This window comes from Molossus molossus, unplaced genomic scaffold, assembly GCF_014108415.1.
Source record: "Molossus molossus isolate mMolMol1 unplaced genomic scaffold, mMolMol1.p scaffold_m16_p_10, whole genome shotgun sequence".
In the NCBI taxonomy this organism is placed as follows: domain Eukaryota; kingdom Metazoa; phylum Chordata; class Mammalia; order Chiroptera; family Molossidae; genus Molossus; species Molossus molossus.
Window position 1 is genome coordinate 68,171,073 of NW_023425345.1, and position 24,294 is coordinate 68,195,366.

Genomic DNA, 24,294 nt, shown 5'->3' on the forward strand with positions numbered 1-24,294 from the left:
CATTACTAAAATCCAATTATATTTTATTCTCTATCGGTTTACACTAGTTCATTAGTTCATAAGGGTAATTTTTAATGAGAGCAACTAACAATTTAGTGTAATCTTTGCCCACTTCACAATTATCAGAGATTTCTAACATGAAATAAATGTCATTTTATCTAGGAAATCCTGATTTTGCAAGATATTTTCCTTTTTTGTCTCTCAAGTCCTTCAATTGTAGTAGGGTGAAGAGAAAGTGATAAGGGCAGAGGCTTTTCAGAGTCCAGCTTAATACTCCCTCTATTTTCTTATCGATGCTTTGCTAATACTCTGACAATATCAAAGTGCGTGGAGTTCCCTGCACAGGCAATGTGGTCTCGTACCTGTGCTCTCCTCTTTTTGGAAAGTCCTTCCCACCCTTCCCTTAGCACTAATTTCAGGTGTCAGTTTCAGCAGGAGCCCTGCCCCCACCTGGGGCGGCTCTGAGCTGCACAGAGCTGTGGAGATCTCTATCTGGCCCAGCACCCCACACCATTCATGGAACCATCTCACCAGTCTAGTTCACTGATGATCAAGTGTGTCTGTTACTATGCTTTTCCAGGACTAGATATTTGGTGAAAGGCACCTCCTAGCTAATTGGTGTGTACTACTTGCATGCAACAGAGATGATCCTATATGGACTTTAGAGTAGTCCCAGAGACGTGGAAGTGGGGTACAGACTGACAATCCCCAGAGGAGGGGGTGGTGGGGGAGAGATAAACCACAGAACTTATATGCATGTATGCATGAACAATGGACATGGACAACAAAGCTGGGGACAGAGTGGGGAGGGAGGAGGAGGGGGGAATCAGTGGGGGAAAAAGGAGAAACATCTGTAACAAAAATAAATTAATTAATCCAAAAAAAAAAAAAAAAAAAAAGAAAGCTTCTAGGGTTTTCCATTTAACTGACGTAGAGACAGGGAACAGATTTTGAGATTTGGGACAAATGCTGAATAACTGCATTCCGTAAATGCTAGCACCTACCTTACAAATCACAACCCCTCTCCACAAACTTGCTGGCCAGCCACCTTCTGAGGAAGGAGAGGTTTATCTTAAAAAGATAACTCGTTCCATTTCCAAAAAGCTCTACTGCTTAAACTCAGGCCTGGGTTCAAATCCTTGTTTTGCCTTTTAGCATGTTCCCTAGCCTTCCCACCTCTCATCAGAACTGGGAATAGTAGCTATACATGTCATGCCCCTGCAGTGATGAATGTTATTCCAATTAATAACACACCCTACCCTTCCACCGTGTCTTGTAAGCCCCAAATAAGCCTTCGCCCTGCCAGTGCTCACGCGTTCATTCCCGCACACCCGAGAAGAGAGCAGAGGGACGGCTTTTGTTTTATGGATCAAAGAAACGGAGCTGCAAAGAGACTTACTCCTCGCCCACCAAGTCAACAGAGCAAGTCAGTGAGAGAGAAGGTCGTGCAGTAAGTCCTTATTTCAAAAAGGGTTTCCAAGAAGAGCAGTCTTCAGAGGCACTGAAATGTAAGTTTAATCTACTGGAGAAAAAAAAAATACCCAAGAGTTGGCACGTGGAAGACATGTTAACCAGGCCGCATGGAACACCGTGGCCGCAAAGTGGCAAAGTGACACAGAATTGGCAATGTTCAGGGGACAGTGCATGTGTAGTGAAAGGGCAAGGAATGTACTAGAATTTCAAAGTCACCTGCAGTTTTAAATATTTAATCCTTTTCAGGGAAATGTTTCACATATCTTCAGCATTACATGGGTCTATTAGACATTTGAGTTTTAAGGTTCAGTATAGGAAATATTTAAGCTGAGGATACAAGACACTTGAAATCTTAAAATCTTAAAAGCCCCACAATCCTTAGAATTGCAGCATCAACTAAAATGGAAAGGCTGATGTGAAATTCTTTTCTTTCAGTGAAAAATGATTTGGAATTTGACACGTATACCCTGTGCCTCAAACCCAGTACTCCTCATTGCATTTATTAAGGAGGAAAAAGAGGGGGGAGGGGAGGGGTAGGGGAGCTGTTAAGCTGTGCAAGAAAGCTTTCTGAGTTTTCAAACTGCTTTAGAGTTAGATATCTAATCATTTTTTGATGCCTATATTATTGATAATCTCATTTTGGTATTCTCCTGAAATTTTTCAACTGATTTTTCCTTTCTCTCTAGATACGTCTGCAGAGAGAAATCCTATGAATATGCCTTGTGTTCTCCCTAACTGTATGCCTTGGCTTGCATTGCGCCTTTGGCCTCGAAAGCCTTCCCGCCCCCTCTCCGTCTTTCCTATTACTGAAATCCTGTCCACTTTCAGACACTTTCCTCTGAATTTTTCTCAGTCCTCAATGTGGAATTTTCTCTTTGGATCTCAAACCCTCTCCCTGAACCTCTCTGGTGGTACATAATAATCCGCCTTAGGTTATAATCATCAATAAAAAGGGAGTTCTGCCTGGTCTGAGACTTCTAGCTGTGTGACTTTGGGCAAGGCACTTGACCTCTCTGTGTCTCAACAACTCCATTGGGCTGTTGGAAGAATTTAAAGAATTATACAGAGTGCCTAGAGTAGTACCTGACAAAGGTTAGCTGTATAATGAAGAATGGTAAACAAAGTTAAGTACTTTATTGACTTAATTTTTTAAAAAATATGCTGATTAAGATGTCTGTTATTAAAGCATTCTAATAATTTAAAAGTTGTAATACTGTATTTCAGGACATAGTACTTTGAATACGATATTCTTTGAGAAGAATTCTTGATGTGAAACATTCTCTAGAATTTTTTCTTTTTACTAAACTATATTTTCACTTTTATATCTAAGCCAAATACTTTTTTTTTTTTTTTGATTCATATTGCTCACTTCTTTTATTTTAAAAAAATTTCTTTTTCTTTATTAACTTTTAGAGAAAGGAAGGGAGAGGGAGAGAGAAAAACATCGATGGGGTTGGCCACAACCTGGGCATGTACCCTGATTGGGAACCAAACCAGTCACCTCTTAGTACATGGATTGATGCTCAACCACTGAGCCACACTGGCCTGGCACTGCCCACTCCTTTTAAAAGACAGTCTTATTTGCAGTTTACCAGTACCAATACTAACCCATACTCAAATCTCTGAGAGAAAGTGAAAATTCCAAGCAGGAGCTGGGGGGCACCTGGCTTCATTAATTAGCAGAGTTGCTAAAAGACATCTACATATAACGTTTTTGTCAAAACGTTGTCCTCACAGATCCTTGCAATGGAAATTTTTATTAATCCCCATCATTTTGGCAGGAAAATGAATAAAGCCAGGTTAAATTAGCTAACCTAGTTTCCAAAGTCTGTCTTTGTCAACACCAAGATCAGAACTCAGAAGTTGGCCGAGAGTCATACGGTCCCAACACCTCTCTTACTTTCCAGCTAAGTGTCTAGTAATAAAACCAGGGAAAGGATATATGCAAACACTTCATCAGTCCATGATCTCTAAATAGAGTGCTCTAAAAAAAAGGTTTCCAGGTGGCATCACAGAGAATGTGGTATTCCAAAGAGGTTTTTAATTTGGCAGCTTTTTATGTATCCTTTATTTCCCTTTGTTCAGTGTTTTGTTCTGAGACCCAGCTCTCTTTGTAGTCCATCTCAAAGGAATGAATTTTCATTTTCACTACAGAAATATATATATATGTGTGTGTATACACACACACACACATATATATATATTTCAAATACTTAAAATGCCCTTGAGCTAAAATAAATACTTAATCAAAATATAAAAATAAAAAATCTCTTTGAGGCTCAGAGAAAAATCTTCCGATAGGAGGTGGCACGTATCTCGGGCTCTCTCGGAATGACTTTTCAACCTTGCCTTGGGCATGTTTCTGCTTTACAGAAGAATGCATTTGCTCCTGGTTCTTTGGAGGCTCACGAAGCCAGCCAAAAAAGCTTTCTTCAGCAGCCTTCTGAGGCGGAGTTTTCAAGGAAGGGCTTGAAATAATAAACAGTGTCTTCCCTCCCATCCCCTCTAAAAAATAATTAGATTTTTATTTTGTCATTTTAAAGAGATATGTGGTTCAAAGATACATCAAGGCCAGAGAGGATGTCTGTGTGCATTCAGCAACCTTGTTTTCCAAATAACTCCTGTGCAAGATGCTCGGCAGCCTCTGGCTTTGTACTAGGACAGCTTCCATTCTCTGGGTATTGAACTTTGTTAGGCAAATCAGAGCCAGAGCTCAGGAGGAAAAAACAAGGGTGAATGGAGTATCTGGCAATGGGATCTTAGCAGTAATCACTGTGCATGAACACACAGCTAAGCAGGTGGTGTTGACACCCAGAACACTGAAGCTAAATGAGAGACTATGTTTTCAAGAGGCAGCCCAAAGGAACATGTTCTAATGTAAAAGCTGAATGTGCAAAGCCATTTGGGTTCGCCCATTTAGTAACCCGTATCAGTAGTCTGGAAGGCTCAATTAAGTTTTGACAAGTGTCAATCAGAGCATGCAGTTTAAGAGGTTTATCTATGAGCTTTATCTATTAGATCAGGTCCCCCCGCCACCCCCCACCCCCACCTGCCTGGCACATCCTCCCTAAGGCAGCTGCCCAGGGGGGATGGATGGGCCTCAGGGCAGGGCTAGATCCTGGAGCATTCATTTACTGTCAGTGTGATCCTGAGCTAATTATTCGGAGTCCCAGCTCTCCTTTGTTAACACAGGGATTAGGGACCCTGCCTCAGAGGTCTGCTGCGGGAAGGGATGGGGATAATATGCTTGACTCGGTAAGGGGTGGATAAACCTTCTTTCTCTCAGTTCTTTCCTCTTAATGTAATGGAACTGGAGGATGGATTACCTCTTGACTCTGGTTTAGCCATGTGTGTCACTGATGTATAGGGAGTGTGATAATCAATTACACATAATTAGCAATCAATTTCATGTGGATTTGTTATGACGTGTGTGTTAATCTCTATTAGAGTTTCCTTTCTGTTTTTTAAAATGCTGAATTTAAAGCTGCAAAGCCTAGACAAAGTAAAGAAATATTAATATAGGACAAAAACTGTTTTTTTCTGCTAAAATTCACCATAACGTTTTGCGATTTTGGTATTAGGGGACAGGCGTAACCCTTGACGCCACTGTTTTGTGATGAGCCCTTTAGCAGACTGATGAAGGCACTTTTTTTTTTAATGTTTCCTCTAACCCTTGGTGTCACCATTGTTCTGTTTCTGCCTTTTGCTTCCCCACTGACCCAGTCACAGCACTGTCCACATCCACTCGTGATTCAGTTTTCTTAGGGGAAGTACCTTTCCTTTTTCTTTTTGTACAAAAGTGACATATACTCGTTGTAAGGAAAAACCATACATACACACACCACCTGTGGTCACTGTTAATGTCATCCCTGATCTCCACACTTCCTCTGAGAGGCAGAGAAGGAGCCGCTACCATCCCCATGGCTCTGACGACAAAGAGGACAATGACCACCAACGTTGGTTAAGCATCTATGTGCCCAACAGTGCTCTGAATGCTTTCTTATCTGTATTAACTCAGCTTTATTTTTCCCTTTAGCACTTATTCTTGCTAGACTATACATTTAATTGGTTACTGTCTGTTTCTCCTCTCTGGGATATAAATGCCTTGAGAGAAAGTATATGGTCTGTTTATATTCACAGCGATAGCCCCAGAACATCTAAAAACACCTGGCACAGTAGTAGGCATTCAAAAACCATTTGTTGAATAAACAACCTTTGTAACAATGTGGGTGGGCCTCACCCAATCTGATGAGGGGCTGAAGAAAACAAAAGGGCTGAGTAAGGGAACATGTGCTCTCCCTGACTGACTGGGTGTGAGGAGAGACGTGGTCTTCTTCTGCTTTTGGACTTGAACTATAATCTGGCTCTCCAGCCTGTTGACTGTATCCATCTCTCTCTCCCTTTCTCTCTCTGTTGCCCTGTTTCTGCAAATATATATATTTCCATCCCCTTGGTTCTGGAGAACACAGACTAATACAGATGTCCAGATTGGCGAAGTGATCTGAAATTCAAATCAGAGTTTACTGACTGCTGGTCCAGTCATTTTTGTTTCTTAGGGCACAGTACTCTCCCTGTTTTCTTAACCCTGCTTTGGTTCTCTTTCACATGTTAAAAGAAGTTAATTAGTGGATTAGACTCCGAAAGGGGGTCTGAGGACCTTGGTTCACCCTTTTACTTTTCAGCCCAATGAGTTCCATCTGTTAGTTCATTGAAATCATTTCTAAGTCAGGTTGCCATTGAGGCCCATGTCCCATTTTTCACCTCTACTTTTTTTTAAAGCAACTAATGCCACTGACTCTAAAAAATACAAGTGAGCCCCCGTGATAAACTGTTTCAGTGCTCTGTGTTTTCAGGGAGGCATTACTATTTAGAGATCTTTGTTAGAAAAGGGTTTCCCAAAACCATGGCTCTAGAGATAAGATAACAGTAAAGGTCATGGCTCTGGACCTGGACTCAAATTCCTATTTTACTACTTATTGTGCAACCTGGGGCAAGCCTCTCTGAACCTTAGTTTGCTATTCTGCAAAATGGGAATGATGGAAGTAACTACCTCACAGAGATACTGTGAGGACTGCATGAGACAAAGCAAGTAATGTGCTTAGCACAGTAAGTAGCACATGCATAATAAGCACACATAAATGTTCGCTGCTCTGACAGGCACAGCTTATTACCTACAAATACCTCCCCTTCTCTCAAATGAACAGAATCCCCCATCTGTAACTGGTTAGCAATGATCTGGGCAGCTAGCAAAAGACGTAACTCCCAGGCTTGCCTGCAGCCTGATGGAACCACGTTCTGAGTTCTGGCCAATGAGTCGTAGGTGAAAGTGTTACATGCGACTTTCACTTGGTCCTTCTTTCTTTCCTCCATTTCAGGAATGCAGATGTAATGGCTGGAGCTCTAACTACAAGCCTGAATTTTGAGGACAAAGGTTATGATTACGTTTCTCTGAACCGTGGATTAGGAGAAGCCCGATCTTGGATAGCTTTATGTAACATCCTTACCAGCCCTGGGATGCCGATCTCTCGACTTCTTGTATGTGAGAGACACTATAAACCTCTGCTATGTTCATGCTATTATTTGGAGTTCTTGTTAATCAAAGCCAAATTAATCCTAACCACTGTGGCTGCCCTTCTGGTCTAAGAATCCAAATGGAGGCTTGAAAGCGTTCTGAGGCTCTGTTTCTGTAAAGGCACGGTTGAGGCAAAAAGACAAAACCTTTCCTCCTCTTCCAAGTGGCGCTCTGATGCCACCATCCTGTCCCGCTGCGCAGAGGGCCAGGCCGCGATGCCTGATGCGCACAGTCTGTGCTCAAAGAATCTGAAAAATGTGGTTCACACGAGGGTGTAATGACCATAAAGCATCTTTTCCTATTCTTCCTGGGCATTTATATTTTATTTAAGACAAAGCTTTATGATATAATGTTTGGAATAACCAATGGGCTATGGGAAAAATAGTTTGGGTTAAAGAAGTCCACATGAAAGGCTGCTGCCCACCACTAAGGTCGACTATAATTTAATACAAAGCTCTCCACTGGTATAAGGAAGGTCATGTTCTCAGAACGTTCACTTTCAGCTCCCAAGGACTATCCGGGACCGAGAGAAAGGAAGGAGTGAATATCTGTCTGAAAAGGCAACTAAGTAGCATTCTCAATTCCCTGAGGCTACTTATTTTACACCGATTTCATTAGTCATTGCTACATCGTCAGGTGTACAAAATCCTATGCATGATGCAACTCAGAAAGTTATCTGTTCACAACCAGTGAATGGTTGAATAAGGAACCTAAACTACATTCTCCCAACTCCTGGTCCACTGCTCAAATACTCCTCATCTTTTCTCACCTTCTGAAAGTAAACTGACTACATACAACGGATAAATTTCATTTGAACAAGACAGAATTTGTATATCTCAATTTAAAGTGCAAGAGGAACCAAACATCACCTTCTTTTAGAGTAAAAGGTGTGTGTGTGTGTGTTGTGTAATATGAAGCTCCTTCCCCTGTGAAACATGACCTCTGACCTCGACTGAGCATGCGCTCTGGTTACAGGACAACTGTTTCCCAAGAATTCAAAGTGCTCTACAAACTACCCAATTAAAAACTCATTGCTTGTCTTCTCCACCCTTTAATTCCTCAACTGATTCTGAGAGATCAAATGACTCTGACAGGGTCATCCAAACTCTGGTAGCTATTCCTACAACCTGGCTCCTTCAGGTCTTCAGACCGATACTGATAAGAGTTTTGAGGAAGTGCCAGCCTACTTGATTCAACCGCAAAGTCTGCTAAATATCTAAGTCCATTTGATAGTCTGAATCCAGGAAAAATTTAACTATACACATCTCTCATTGAGATAAAATTTTCATAACACTCCACTGACTTCTCCTATTCAGCGATCAAGTTTATTTTTGCCACTATTGTTTTGACTAGTACTAGTTTCAGACCATAATCAACAGGCTCTTGTCTCGGATACCATGACAACCAACGGGCTTGTTTTTAAACAGTGCCCAAGCAAAGTGAGCCACAAGGAAAGTGCATGAGGTTCTCATCTAAAATGGTTCAATTGAAGACGACATAGTGTTTCCTGTCTAGAGGTCTCAGAGGCACAATGCTCATTTCACTTTTAAATTCTAAATCCAGAATTTCTAGAAATGGTTGATACCCTAGGTTACCAGAAATTAATTAATCACAGGCTAATAAATGGTCTTCATCATTAAAATAACCCACAAAAAATCTACTTCATTAGCTATTTTGGAAATGACCTTATAACATGAGGCTTTTGCAAGCAAAGTTAAAAGTTTCTGAAGGAGGAACTAACACATAAAAACTGTCAATTAAATTCAGAAGTACAGGTGTAGCAAATGTGCTACATAAAAATATAAATATCACACATGTATAAAAAAGTGGAAAATAATTTTGTAAGAATATCACTAATTTCATAAAAGTTTAAAACTATGGGTTCTTTTAATTAGCAAGTATCCGCGGAGCATCAGAAACAATGTAATCCCCCAAACTGCATTTCACACACATGGCTTTTAAGGAACAAGTAGAATTTGTAAATCAAGAAACATTTTAATACTAAGTTTCAGGTTTAATTTGCCTGTAAAGCAAGATTCAACAAACCTTGTGCAATAAAAATGCAAATATCTACAGCTAGAACAAATTAATATTGTTCATTTCTCATTATGTTACTCTCTCTTATAAAATAAAACCTCATCAAATTCCTCCAAAGGGAATTTGCATTTAATAATATGATCATTAAATGTAAAAACAATTTATAGAGGCATATGACTAATTCCAACTGGCAACCTCACTGGTTTTGGTTTTCTTAATATAATAATTTTAAATTATTTAATTTCTTATGATTATATGCAGTAGCCTGAATAAAATTTAAATTCAGAAAAATAAGTTATTGACAAAGATTCCTCTCCCCAAAGTAATTTTAATATAGTAAGTCATTAACCAAACAACTTGAAATGGGGAAAAAAAGAAATTAAAGTACCAGAATAAAGCAACCCTAAATTTCTTTAGTCCCAGAATGGCTAGTTTTAAGGATGGTAACAATTTAAAACAAAAAATCTGGAATTGAATATATGTACAGATCACATATAATCCAACCAATAAAAACCATGTCATGCCCTGGCCGGTTTGGCTCAGCAGTTAGAGCATCGGCCTGCGGACTAGAGAGACCCGGGTTCGGTTCCCGCTAAGGGCATGTACCTCGGTTGCAGTTTGTCCCCGGCCCTGGTGGGGGTTGTGTGGGTGGCAACCTTTCGATGTGTCTCTCTCAAGTCGATGTTTCTCTCTCTGTCTTCCTTCCTCTCTCCCTCCCACTCTATCTGAAGATAAATGCAAAAATGTCCTCGGATGAAGATAAAAAATAAACTTAAAAAAACCATGTCATATTGGAACACCAATAATCTAGTTTCTTAAAGTGTGATAACTGCATATACATATTCACTTGAATGCAGTCTCCTCAAATTGGGAGGGAGTGGCAGAAGAATCCAGCAGTGTACATCTACCCACTTGGTTCATTATTTCAACCCGACAAGCATCCATCAACACCCTAGCTTGGAATGAGTGCTAATAAAAGCAGTATTTCTGCAAACCATAATTCTAAACCAAAGATTCTTGCAAAAGAAGAAAGATTATGTGCTTACCGTATATAGCTCATTAAGAACCTTCATTAAATCCTCATGAAGTTGGAATGCAATCTCTTTGCTCTGTAATGAAGAAGAAATTAAGAAAGAATATTTTAAAATGTAATAGAAACTTGTTTCTAAATGATTTACATCTTAAAAATCCACTGACTAAAAATAGAAGAACGTAGTATATATATAACACACCAGAAGGCCAGTGTGCCTAATAAAAGGAACACTAAATGGCCCTTTCTTCTAAGTATTAGATACACAGCCGTCACTTGCCACTTCGCGCTTGGACTTTCGCAGCTTCAAGCTATCATGGTTTTTTCAAAAGAAGCGGAGAAAGTCGAAGCGTGAAGTGGTGAGGGACGACTGTGTATAAATAAAAAATCCTACTTCGCAGGAATTAATTTATCACAGTAGAGTCTGGAACTGATTAACCGCAATAAACGAGGGCCAACTGTATACACCGAAGGTCACCACAGGCTGGACAGAGGCAAACAAGGGATTAAACAGTCTGAATGGCTCTTCCAACGTCCAAGCCAGACTTTATCAGAGTGAGAGAAAGGGTAAGCCGAGTGAAGCATCATGCTTGCTCAGAAGTTGAGCTGCAGAACTGAAGTCCTGCATCCTGTCTCCCATCTCAGTATCATCACAAAGGAGTCTTTGCAGTGTGATTCCCAAAGAGTTAAGTTAGGAACCAAAAGGGAAATTAACTCTCCCTTTTCAAAATAACTATTTGACCGATTACAATGTTAAGCAATGAGACGGTAAGGCCCACATATTTTCACTGTGTGTTTATTACAATTATTTTCATTAAGCCCAGCCAGTGTGACTCAGTGGTTGAGCGTCGACCCATGCACCAAGAGGTTGACAGTTTGATTCCTGGTCAGGGCACATGCCCAGGTTGTGGGCCAGATCGCCAGTGGGAGGCAGCCAATTGATGTTCTCTCTCATCAATGTTTCTCTCTCTCTCCCTCTTTCCCTTCCTCTCTCTCTAAAATCAATAAAAAAAAAACATTGTTTAAAAAAATTTTCATTAAGACAAAAGCGTTTTACTCTTCTACTCAGCTGGTAAATAACAGGATTTCAGTCTTCCCTAGGTTAATTCTGAGAGTTTGGTGGAGGAATATCTAAATACTTTTTTCAGCCAAACCTGTAAGCAATTTTAAAGAAAATCATATGTCCAAAATTCTTTTCTGTTTTGCGTTCATTATGTATATCAGCTACAGAGAATGGGAAAAAATGTGTAGAATGATTTAATTTGCAGTTTGAGACAACAACAACATCCACTGGTTCATTTACGTGCCGGCCACTGGACCGTCAGTACGAGGGGTAAGGGCCATATCTTTATCAGCTCTGTGACCCTGGTGTCCCACACTATGCTCAGGCACAAGACCAGCACTGGGACGAGGCAAGAGAGGCATGCAGGGGGCGGAATTTAGGAGGCATTCACGCTCACCCCAGTCCAGGGCATGCTTGGGCACGTAGGAAGCGTCCAATAAACACTTGCTAAGTGAATCTGTAAACAAGCTGAAATACTGCGTTTGTGCAATAGCTGAAGTAGTTACTATATTTGCTGAAAGCTGGCCCCCGATGAGAGGGCAGAACGAAAAGGCCCACAGACCTCTCCTGAGAAAACATTAGGGCTGCGATGAAACACAGTCCAGCTGTGAGCACAAGGTCACTGGGTCAGGCCTCCCTCAAAAAAGGCCAAATGTGATGAAGCGAAAATTCCTGGGATAAAACAGTGTGGGAAGATGATATCAGAGCAGTACCTGAATTCTGAGAAACTCAAATTCCTATGTGATCAGGAGAGCTGCTGTTTCTCAAGCTCCTACAGCTTCTAAAACCTCTGCATTGGAGTCCGAGGATTTATGCTGGCTGTGTCCCTGATATGTGAAGAGGTGGGTTAGGAATCACTTCGGAGTGAAAGGGAAAGTCACAAGTGAGCAAATAAAGCCAACCGCAACTTATTTTATTCTCCCTAAATCTTGGTTATTCTGACCATATATATTACACTACAATCTCCTATGACTTCAACTTGGTGTGATTTTATTTTATTTTTTTTAATCCTCACCCAAGGACATTTTTGCATTTATCTTCAGATAGAGCGGGAGGGAGAGAGAGAGGAAGAGAGGGAGAGAAACATCGATGTGAGAGAGACACATCGAGTGGTTGCCACCCGCACGACCCCAACCAGGGCCGGGGACAAACTGCAGCTGAGGTACGTGCCCTTAGCAGGAACCGAACCCAGGACTCTCTGGTCCACAGGCCGACGCTCTAACTGCTGAGCCAAACCAGCCAAGGCATCAACTTGGTGTGATTTTAGTATCAGATTTCATTCAAGGATCCGGGCCACCAATTCAGAACTCTCTAACGGAATCAAAGACCAGCAAGGAACTCTGCTCAGCTGACCATATTTCAGGTAGCAAGTCCAAAAAGAGAGTATTTCTTGGCTAAGACTTTGGAATAAAAACAAAAAAACATCCATTGGGTCCAATTAGCCCCAAGCCAAGAATATTTAGGATCAGATTAAAGACAGCTTTGGGTAATAAGGACACTCCAAACTATCCTAGGTCAAATATCTTAGAACAGGCAAGAAGATTCCCTGTATATTTCAGATTTTACACGAGTTCAGGTAATGAGGTAGGAGAAAGCTGTCCCAGACGAACTGTGCCCTGCCAAGCATACTCTTATATTTTTCTTTCACCTTTCCCCAGAGGTACTGAAATATAAAAAGTTTGTCTGGGAGGCAATATAGCACAATGCTTAAAAGGACTCTGGAGTCAGAATGGCTGGCCCTGAAGTCGCAAAGAGTTTGGATGCCCTTGAGCCTCCGTTTCCTGACCCAGAAAATGAGCCCAGACTTTGTACCTATCTACCTCAGACGGTCAATGAGAGCATTAATCAGAGGACACGCACACAGTGCTGAGTGGTCCCTAACACACAGCAAACATCCCACGCATGTTATAATTATTTATTTATTTTCCCCCAGACACTGTTTATAATAGCAACTCCCTTGAGTGAAAAGGCCATGTCGTACTTTTCCTTCTCTTGGTATCTATGGACACTCAATTCCATTGACTCCCCGTAGGAAGTGCTTGGCAGCTACGGGTTGATTTGATTTTTGAAGGTCCTCGTATTGCTCGGGCCGTTGGATCCCCCTCCAAGTGACTCCTGGTTTGGAAGGGCACCGAGCATCGAGCTCCAGCCCTTGGGCATGTCTTACATCCCTGCCTCCTTGCCATATCGTACACTAAATTTATCTTTCTGTGTTCCATTTTTGTGGGGGTCCTACGATGAGTGGTTCTAGATGAATTAATTCAAAAATCCACTACAAAATGGATAAACCCAGAGCTAAACATCAAGCCTATTTCTGATGGTCACTTTAAATTTATGTACTATTTCTTGTCACTCTTACGTTTTAGATTCCTCAAGCCAGCATGTAAAATCTGTACAAATCCTGAAAGAGACTCTTAAGTTGCTGAGTGCTGGGGTCACGGGCCCTGTCCTCATGGCACAGAAACAATGAAAGATCATCTCATGTTGCCCTCCCGCCCCGACTTTAAGCATGTTTCCAATTTATTATAGGAACAGTAAAAAAAACAACCCTTTTCATCTCAATACTACTCTACACTCCCCAAAGAAGCAATCTTAAACCAAAACACGCCTGCTGAGGCACACAGCTAGTATTCTGGCATACTATGCTAATGGACTGGAGCCCTCTCATTAGAAAATATCTGGGTTATCAAAACTCCATCAAAATTCAATAGGTTAAATATGCCTCTGGATTCTATTTCATTAAAATTTGAAAACAGTGAGAGCATTAAAATTTGACCCTTGAACAAGAGCTGCTAAGTAAGAAAAATGATACTGGCATTAAGGGAAGCAATCAATGTTCTCTTTGTACAACATAAAAAAGTAACTTTATGAAATGATATATGTTTGAAATAAAGTATTTTCTATGTTACTTGAGATTGGCTGGTTAAATTTACTTTTGCATGAAAGGAGATTCCCTTCAATGGCTTCAGGTATGGAGCTGAAAAAGGGAAGAGGTTCCCATCCCCCACTAATATAAGCCTTGTTCAAATGATGGTAAAACTTCTAATGCATTTCAGTAGGATTCTGGGATTCTGAACTAAATGGAAGGAAAATGGTTAGAACTTCCATTCAGTTGACATTTATTGAGTGTCTCCAATGTGTAACCCCAGAGTTGAATACCAAGCCTATTTCTAAATGTTTACTATTTATTGTCACTTTGATATATTGGATACTTCAACCATAAGTGAAAAATGAATAGTCCAAAGTTTTTACCTTTTTCTATTATAAAAATGAATTAATTATATTGAAGGATATTGAAAAATAGAAAACAGAAGGACAAAACCACCACCATTATAGTTTGATGTATTTCTTTCAAGTTTGTTATGTAAACATAAGTATGAGTTGTAATAAATATCTTTTCTACTCTTTTTTTGTTCAGTTTCCATAAAGTTTTCCATATATTTATATAATTTTAAGAACCATCATTGTAACTGGATTCACAATAACTACCCAGTGAATGTATATTAACCACCCTTTCTTAGGTTTCCAGTATCCCCACTAGTCCTTCGATTATTTACTTAGTTATTCAATTTCAGCAATATGCTTTAACATTCTGAACTATTATCACAAATGCTAGTCTAAAGGCTTTTCTTACATTTTGTATTGTTTCCTTAATATAAATTCCCAGAGATAAAATTACTAGGATAAAAATATTGCCCCTTTGAAGACCCTTAATACATATTACAAGGTTTTGAAAGGGTTACAATAACTTTATATTGCTTTCAAGACAACAGTGTCACTGAAGTCACTGGGGGTTCATCCACGGCTTGCTTCTTCTCCTTGAAGAAGTCACCAATCCTTTCTATTCTGGCTGATCATTTTCCTGTATGTCATTAGAATTTAAAAAATAAATAAAGATCTAATTGTGTCCTTCCTCTGAATAAAACCCATCAAACACTTGTTGCATTTTTTTAGACTGGAGTTAAATATTTTTTAATCACCCATAATTTCCCTTGTCTAACTACTCAGCCTTACATCACACAAATCTCAAACCACATCCTTCAGCCTGGTCATAAACGGCTAACTCGGAGTTCTCCGTGCTTTTCCCAAGCCGTCCCCCTGCCTGGACTCTCCTTCCTTCTCTTGCCTGGTACACTTCTACATGTTACTCTGTGAAAACTCTCTTGTAACTCTGCCTTGAGCCCCAAATAAAAGAAAAAAATATATACCTTCCCTTCTCTATGATTTTATAATATATTTATCCACTTATCACCACTCCTAGGCTATATAATTTAGTGGTTAAGAGCTTAGACTTTAAAATTGAACCGCCTGTTTTCAAACTATCTTGCTACAGTCTGTGTATCAGTTAAATCATTTTGCGAGACCCCAGTTATTTCAGTGGCAAAATGAAGATGCCCACGGTCTCCATGGCACAGGTTCATCGGACTGGTCCTTATTAAACACTTAGCACAAAACCTGGCGCACTGAGGGATTTCCTTCCTCGTGAGCAGTTTCTCTGAGAGCAGGGAGTGCATCCTGATCACCTTTGCATTCCCAGGGCCTGCTCCGGTGCCTCCCATGCTAGGTGCTCCATATGTGTCTGTTGAATGAATGGGACCCAGAGCTGAGCAAGGTGTGGCTTTTGCCCTCTGGACTTCACAACTGCACCGAGAAGCCAGACGTGTTCAAACAGTTTACTCTCCAGAGCCTGGGCCAGGATCTCTGTTCCTGGGAGCCTGCATGCTTGCTCCCTGGAACCTCCCAGAAAGGAGAGAAAGAAACGCAGAACCCAGAGCATAATAATACAACCACATGCGAGTACACTGAGCAGTCAATGAAGTGATCTATATGGTTGGATTAAATGACCAATTCAGAGGGCGCCTGGCCTCTGACAGAGGTATTTTTACAAGTAAATCTATTGTGATGACCAGTCTAGGAATCCTGACCTTATGCTGAGTCACAGTGGGAGGACGAGACAAAAAGGAAAACCAGATGAAATATTTAATGAGAAGGTTTCAAACAATTTTAGTATCTCATGCTGCTTGATGAGTTTTGGATGTAAATCTCATTAAAGGGGTCAGGCTATACTTACCCAGTGTGTGTGTGCTTTTAAGTCCAAAGCCCGTGTTCATGTGTCTTTATAATAACAGATTCCCTTAATTCATGTAAACTCTGACGACAGAGTCCGCAGCATCCTCCGACACGCCTATGGAGAAAGCTGGGTTGGGCTTCATGGCCTGAGCCAAGCTTCTGGATAATATTTATAGAGTTTCTGCACACTTCCCTTCTGTTTGTCAAGGGGTACGGCTTTGTACTTATTAGAAGAGACAATTAAATATCAGCACATGGAATTAGCCTCATGATATACTTCATTCCCAAGAAGAAACATAATAATATCCTTTCAGACAAAACCCCATGTCAGTAGAAAATGTGAAAAAAATAATAAAGAATCATAGACACAAGGGAACCAGAACTCATTTTTGAAACAAGACCAAACTAAATCTTAAAGGAAATATCTGGGGCATCGCCGAGAATGTTTACTAAATTGCTAGGAAATGTGGCATGGCGTCCGGGTGGGAAGGGTCTGCCGCTGCTGTGTTCCGCCCTTGGGCAGACAATTCGAAAGGTACAGTCACTCATCACCTCCCGGGGATAAACAGTCCTTGAGCAGCCGGGTTAAGCAACTCAAGATTGAAATTTAAAATCCTATCAGGACTAACGTGGATGACATGACCATTTCCATTTTTCAGCTTGCATTTCCTTAACTTTTTAAGAAACACAATTTTTCTTGCTAGGGTTATTTCTCTAATTAAAATGGCAATAAATTAGAAAATGCCTTTTCAGTATCACAAAATGAATAATCAGGCACAACCATGCAGTGGCTAAGGTAAACACCTTACTCAATTAAAATCAGAATGTGTTATGAAACTCTGGTTCAGACCGTAATATAATTAAACACATCAGACATATATTTCCAGACTAAATAGGCTAAACTTTACAAGAATTTGAGAACTCAGCTTTAGTGACAGTTTCTTAATGTTACCATAATACGTTCTCTTTCACACAGTGATTTTCAACCTGTGTGTGGCAAGAATTTTTAAAACATGCCATACCTGACTATTTAGTCAGGGGCACTGAACTGTTTTCCCTTAGATTGTCAAATAAAAAAATGACAACAGCCAACACAACAGTGGCCATCCGGTGTGAAAGAATCACAATTATACCTATTTTTTTGTCAGATGGGCAAAACACATATATTTTTGGCGGGCTGCAGAATTTTAGTACTTAGTTTATGTGCCATGAGATGAGAATGGTTGAGAATTGCTGCTTTAATAGATGAATCTGAGTTTAGCCTCTTATCACTGAAGCCAGCTAGCTCTCTCTTGTGCTGAGATCCCAAGCTGCACTGCTGCCCAGGGCGACCAGGAGCTCACATCTATGGCATGGCTGGCTGGGGCTATGCGCACGGTCTGTGGTGAAGCAAACTAGACCCCATTGTGCAGGGACCCACGGCTTTAGTCTTCATTGCACCGTGGTAAGAAAAATCCAGGCACTATTTACAAAAACAAGTCAGTAAGTCAGAGATTTGCTCATTTAAAAGTCACCCACTGAATTAGTAAACAACAAGCTGAGATTCTTTAAGATACTGATAAAAGTTCATTCATTCATTCATGTACTCACTCATGCATGCCTTCATTCATTCTACCGGTTTTTATGAGTGCCTTCCAGGTGCCAAAGATAGAAAAGTGGCCTTTTAGCCCTGGCCAGTTTGGCTCAGCAGTTAGAGCGTCAGCCTGCGGTCTGGAGAGACCCGGGTTCGGTTCCCGCTAAGGGCACATACTTCGGTTGCAGTTTGTCCCCGGCCCTGGTTGGTCATGCGGGTGGCAGCCACTCGATGTGTCCCTTCACGTCGATGTTTCTCTCTCTCTCTCCCTTCCTCACTCTCCCTCCCACTCTATCTGTACAAAAAATGGAAAAATATCCTCGGGTGAGGATAAAAAAAAAAAAAAGAAAAGTGGCCTTATAGTCTAGTGAGAGGTAAACAAAACAATTTTAATACGGTCTGATTTATGCTTATTCAATTAAAACCAAGCAAAATCTCTCTATATAACTAGTGAATCAAATCCAAAAGTTAACAATCAATGGCAAAGAATTTAACCTAAATCAGAAACTTCCTTTAAAGATCTATATTTAGCCTAATACTAATAGTACCATCTCAGAACTGGTTAACTGGTCAATGGAATTAACAACGGATTAAGTAAAGGCAGCCTAAGGAGTAGAAAAAGAAAGTCCCACGGGGTAAGTCCTACCCCTGTTTCATCACATGAAGTCACCCTTCATTTTCCTAAATACGGATGCAATCGTCTATTCATAGCAACTTTCGCATCAGTATGTCTCAGATAGTCACTTCGACACAATTCAAGACTTAACTTATAGAATACTTCATTGTGTTTGAGGTACTATACCAAGGACAGTCCATTCCAGAGAACGCTGCCAAGCTGCCAAGCAGAACTCTAATTCAGCTGGCCCTGACTGGCCTCAGACTGTAGTACATGGTAGGTCTTCCGAGGGTATTCCTAACTGGTCTGAACTCTAGTAGACTTACAGAGCTACTTAATCTAAACCATCTTCTATATACAGGACTTCAAATATTTGAGACAGCTACTGTGTCCTAGTTAAGGCTTACTTTCTCTGTCCTAAATATTCCCGGAAACTTCAACTTTTCCTTGTATGACAGTTTAAAGAAACGAGAGAGAATTCTCTTTGCTTCCCAGATCATTGTTCATTGTCTTGTAGCTCGTGGTATTAAAAGGGCACTTTCTTCCTACTTCAGGGGGTGGAGGCTAATACCTTGGGAGGATCGGGAGGCAGGACACACCTGCCACTGACTTGCAGTCACTTGCAATCTCCCTGTTCTGTGGAGGCATCCAAACCCGCCTGCGCAGTTACTGTAAACCTGGGGATCTTGGAATCATTGTCACATTCTTCTTTTTCCAATAAGCAAAAGAGCCACCAGCTAAAGGAGTAGAAGCCTTAAGAAAATCTGATGAGGATGGACTGAATAGCAATGTTCTGGTTTTCAACTGCCAAAGACCTTTTATAAAAGAGCAGCAAAGCCCTGGCCAGTTTGGCTCAGCGGTTAGAGCATCGGCCTGCGGTCCGGAGAGACCCGGGTTCGGTTCCCACTAAGGGCACGTACTTCGGTTGCAGTTTGTCCCCGGCCCTGGTTGGTTGTGCGGGTGGCAGCCACTCGATGTGTCCCTTTCACATCGATGTTTCTCTCTCTCTCTCTCTCCCTTCCACTCTATCTGTACAAAAAAAATGGAAAAATATCCTCGGGTGAGGATAAAAAAAAAAAAAGAAAAGTGGCCTTATAGTCTAGTGAGAGGTAAACAAAACAATTTTAATACGGTCTGATTTATGCTTATTCAATTAAAACCAAGCAAAATCTCTCTATATAACTAGTGAATCAAATCCAAAAGTTAACAATCAATGGCAAAGAATTTAACCTAAATCAGAAACTTCCTTTAAAGATCTATATTTAGCCTAATACTAATAGTACCATCTCAGAACTGGTTAACTGGTCAATGGAATTAACAACGGATTAAGTAAAGGCAGCCTAAGGAGTAGAAAAAGAAAGTCCCACGGGGTAAGTCCTACCCCTGTTTCATCACATGAAGTCACCCTTCATTTTCCTAAATACGGATGCAATCGTCTATTCATAGCAACTTTCGCATCAGTATGTCTCAGATAGTCACTTCGACACAATTCAAGACTTAACTTATAGAATACTTCATTGTGTTTGAGGTACTATACCAAGGACAGTCCATTCCAGAGAACGCTGCCAAGCTGCCAAGCAGAACTCTAATTCAGCTGGCCCTGACTGGCCTCAGACTGTAGTACATGGTAGGTCTTCCGAGGGTATTCCTAACTGGTCTGAACTCTAGTAGACTTACAGAGCTACTTAATCTAAACCATCTTCTATATACAGGACTTCAAATATTTGAGACAGCTACTGTGTCCTAGTTAAGGCTTACTTTCTCTGTCCTAAATATTCCCGGAAACTTCAACTTTTCCTTGTATGACAGTTTAAAGAAACGAGAGAGAATTCTCTTTGCTTCCCAGATCATTGTTCATTGTCTTGTAGCTCGTGGTATTAAAAGGGCACTTTCTTCCTACTTCAGGGGGTGGAGGCTAATACCTTGGGAGGATCGGGAGGCAGGACACACCTGCCACTGACTTGCAGTCACTTGCAATCTCCCTGTTCTGTGGAGGCATCCAAACCCGCCTGCGCAGTTACTGTAAACCTGGGGATCTTGGAATCATTGTCACATTCTTCTTTTTCCAATAAGCAAAAGAGCCACCAGCTAAAGGAGTAGAAGCCTTAAGAAAATCTGATGAGGATGGACTGAATAGCAATGTTCTGGTTTTCAACTGCCAAAGACCTTTTATAAAAGAGCAGCAAAGCCCTGGCCAGTTTGGCTCAGCGGTTAGAGCATCGGCCTGCGGTCCGGAGAGACCCGGGTTCGGTTCCCACTAAGGGCACGTACTTCGGTTGCAGTTTGTCCCCGGCCCTGGTTGGTTGTGCGGGTGGCAGCCACTCGATGTGTCCCTTTCACATCGATGTTTCTCTCTCTCTCTCTCTCCCTTCCACTCTATCTGTACAAAAAAAATGGAAAAATATCCTCGGGTGAGGATAAAAAAAAAAAAAAAAAAAAAAAAGAGCAGCAAATATCCCATTCATTCTTCACTACAAGGATGACAACTTTTGAAGATGGTATCATTACAACTACAGAACTGTGCTCTCACCTATAATTCACAATAGAGTAAACATAACCACTCAGATTATAATGCAACATCTTCCTCACTAGGTCCCCCAAAACCAGCTTCTTCCCTTTCCAATGTACTCTTCATAATGCTTTAGAAAAACAAGGCTCATGATGATATATCCCTGCTTTAAACGTCTCTCTTGGCTTGCTTCGTTGATTAGATAAGATATTAATTCCTCATACTGAGAATCAAAATTCTTGCTCCACCTCCCCAACCTAGATCCAGCCTTTCTGGATCTCAGAGAGCTGTTATTTCACTATGTATGTTTCTCCGTGCTACAGGCGGCGCTCCTAACCCCAACCAGCTGTGTAACTGCGTGAGCTTTCGGTCCAGGCAAAATAGGTTTCCCAGTGGATCTTGACAACTCACTGCTGCTACAAACTGAGTAGGGCCACCAAGAGCCCCACCTACACTCATCATTTCAGAACTCCAGTCCTTTCCTTTTATTCTTCTTTGTTGTTGTTGTTAATCCTCACCCGAGTACATTTTTTCCCATTGATTTTTAGATAGTGTGGAAGGGAGGGAGGGAGGGAGGGAGAGAGAGAGACAGAGAGAGAGAGAGAGAGAGAGAGAGAACGAGAAAGAGAGAAACATTGATGTGAGAGAGACACACTGACTGGTTGCCTCCCGAACGACCCCTAACTTGGCCAGGGATCCAACCTGTAACCCAGGTACATGCCCTTGACCGGGAATCGAACCAGACACCCTTCAGTCCTCAGGCTGATGCTCTAACCACTGAGCAACAAGCCAGGGTGCCAAGCCCTTTTCTTTGCCGTTCTCTCTGTCTAGAAGAATGCACTTCCCCTAATTCCTCTGCAAATCTCACCAAGTTTTAAGACTTGAATCAAATGCCACTCTCTCTGTGAAGCCTTTCTCCATTTTCCTAGACTGTGCACCTTCCTCAAGCCTCAGCGCTCTTGTGCTCTTAGGTCCTTTCTCTGTAAGAGCAATGACCAATTTATAATGCCGTTCTACCTCTGCAATTCTTTTCTTTTAATCACTAACTTAATTATAAGCTCCTTTGGGTACCAATTAATGATTTGTGTCTTACTCATCATTGCATGTGCCCGTAACATAATAATAGTCAATAAAGGTTTGTTGAATGAATAATGAAATACAAAGTTTACTCTGTTTTGGAAAAGAAAGCTAATCTCAGTAAGGTTCAGGAAAAAAATGAAAAGGGAAGAAAAAGAAGTTACAGTGGATTTGTCATGACTCTTCAATGGAATTATAAGAGGTTGCTAAATAATAAAAGATAATTATTTTAGTCACTCTTGCAATCTCCATCTTTAGAGCTAAAGAGATAAAATTTTTATGGGCATGTTTATTCAAGCCAGTGTATTAGCCAATTATGATTCTCTGTTCAACTGAAATGGTGCATGTATTTATTTACTATCAATTATTGAACATTACTGGTTTTTCTCAATCTAAATAGTTCATATATTCCATGTAAAATTTTTTTATTTTTATAAGTTTCTATGTTGATCTGACAAAGTATTTAGTTGGTAAAATATCTTTATTTCTGTTTAACTACTTATCAGATAACAAGAAAATACTTTTTTCTTTGAGATTACAAAGGTACTGAAATCAAACTGACAGCTGTATTCAGTATTTCGTTACAACTGCCTATTTTTGGGTTGTTATAATTAAAGGTATTGCATGTGTTCCTTAATTCAAATATTTGTTATCTGTGCAGTATCCCTTAATACTGCATTGACTGCAGCCGCTGAAAATCTTTTAGACTCCTACCATGTGGAATTAAACATAGTCTTCAGCCGGTAAGGAACCTTGGCTAACAATCTGAATACTTTTCTCAGGTTGCTTTAAACATTGATCTCAAGTGCAGACACCTAGACATATGGTAGAAATGTTCTCTCCTCATCAGTTCTTTTCTTAAGACTATAATTTTCTTCTTGGATGAGGAGAGTGGGTAAGGATTCAGTGTCTATGGCTCTTTGAAAACGAACTTTATTAAGCCCTGATCTTTTATAAATGAACCTAAATAAACCTGGTATCGAATGATATGTTTTTACTCCTCTTTATGGCAAGTGAGGGCCTGGCCTTTTGACCTACTCCATGTTTGGTAATTCACTCTAGAGTTGTAAACCATGTGACTGAAAAAAAAATCAAATTGGACTATTTCTTTTAAAGAATCTGTTTGGGAGAATAGAGGACTCAATTTGAATCAATAGTTCTCAATTAGGGACAGTTCTCCCCATACCCCCAGGGATATTTGTTAATAGCTAAAGACAGTTTTGAGTGGCTCCATCTGTAAGGTGCAACTGGCATTTAGTGGATAGAGAAACCCACATTCATCCAATTATTGTTCTCCCATAATTAATGTATCAATTTTCCTTGGGCTGCTTTCAATATTTTTTATTTTTTATCCTCACCCGAGAACATTTTTGCATTTATCTTCAGATAGAGTGGGAGGGAGAGAGGGAGGAAGAGAGAGAGAGAAACATCGATGTGAGAGGGACACATTGACCAGTTGCCACCCACACGACCCCAACTGGGGCCGGGAACAAACTGCAACCGAGGTACGTGCCCTTAGGGGGAATGGAAACCGGGACTCTGCCGTCCACGCTGATGCTTTAACCGCTGAGCCAAATTGGCCAGGGCTCAATATTTTTTCTTTATCTTTAATTTTTCAGTGGGATTATAATGTATCTCAGTATGGACGTTTTTGGATTTATCTAGTTTGAGTTTTGCTGACCTTCCTGAATATGTAGGTTTATCTCATTTGCCAATTGGGAAGTTTTCTTGCAATTATTTTTCAAATATTTCTTTTCTGCACACACTTTCTCTTCTCCCTCTCCTTCAGGGACTCTGCTGACACAAATGTCAGACCTCTGGTGTTGTCCCAAAAATCACCGAGGGACTAACTATTATTTTTTCAATCTTTTTTCTCTCTGTTGTTCAGATTGGTTAATTTCTACTTATCTATCTTTAAGATTAACAGAAACTAATCAGAGCTTTCTGTTATGTCCATTCTGCTATTGAACCCTTTTAGGGAGGTTTTTTGTTTTTGTTTTTTATTTTGATTACTGTATTTTTTAGTTCTAAAATTTCCATTCATTTATATCTTCTAGTTCTTTGCTGAGACTTTCAACCTTCCCATTCTTTGCAAGAGTGCTTGCCTTTACTTCTTGGAACATTTTTATCACGGTTGCTCTAAAAGTCTTGTCCGATAATTCCAACGTTTGTGTCATTCAGAATTGGTGTCTGTTGATTGTCTTTTCCCATGTGAATTGAGGTTTTCCTATTTCTTTGTATACTGAGTAATCTTGGATTGTATTCGGATATTTT

General features: G+C 40.5%; 1 protein-coding gene across 2 annotated transcripts in view; it reads right to left on the bottom strand.

The window, feature by feature from the left end:
- SRGAP1 (SLIT-ROBO Rho GTPase activating protein 1) overlaps window positions 1-24,294 on the bottom strand; it is a 260,025-nt gene that overhangs the window by 100,386 nt on the left and 135,345 nt on the right. For both annotated transcript variants that reach the window (XM_036252855.1, XM_036252856.1), the window contains exon 4: window positions 10,129-10,191. In XM_036252855.1, coding sequence (XP_036108748.1) covers window positions 10,129-10,191 — 63 coding nt within the window. The remainder of the gene's footprint in view (window positions 1-10,128; window positions 10,192-24,294) is intronic.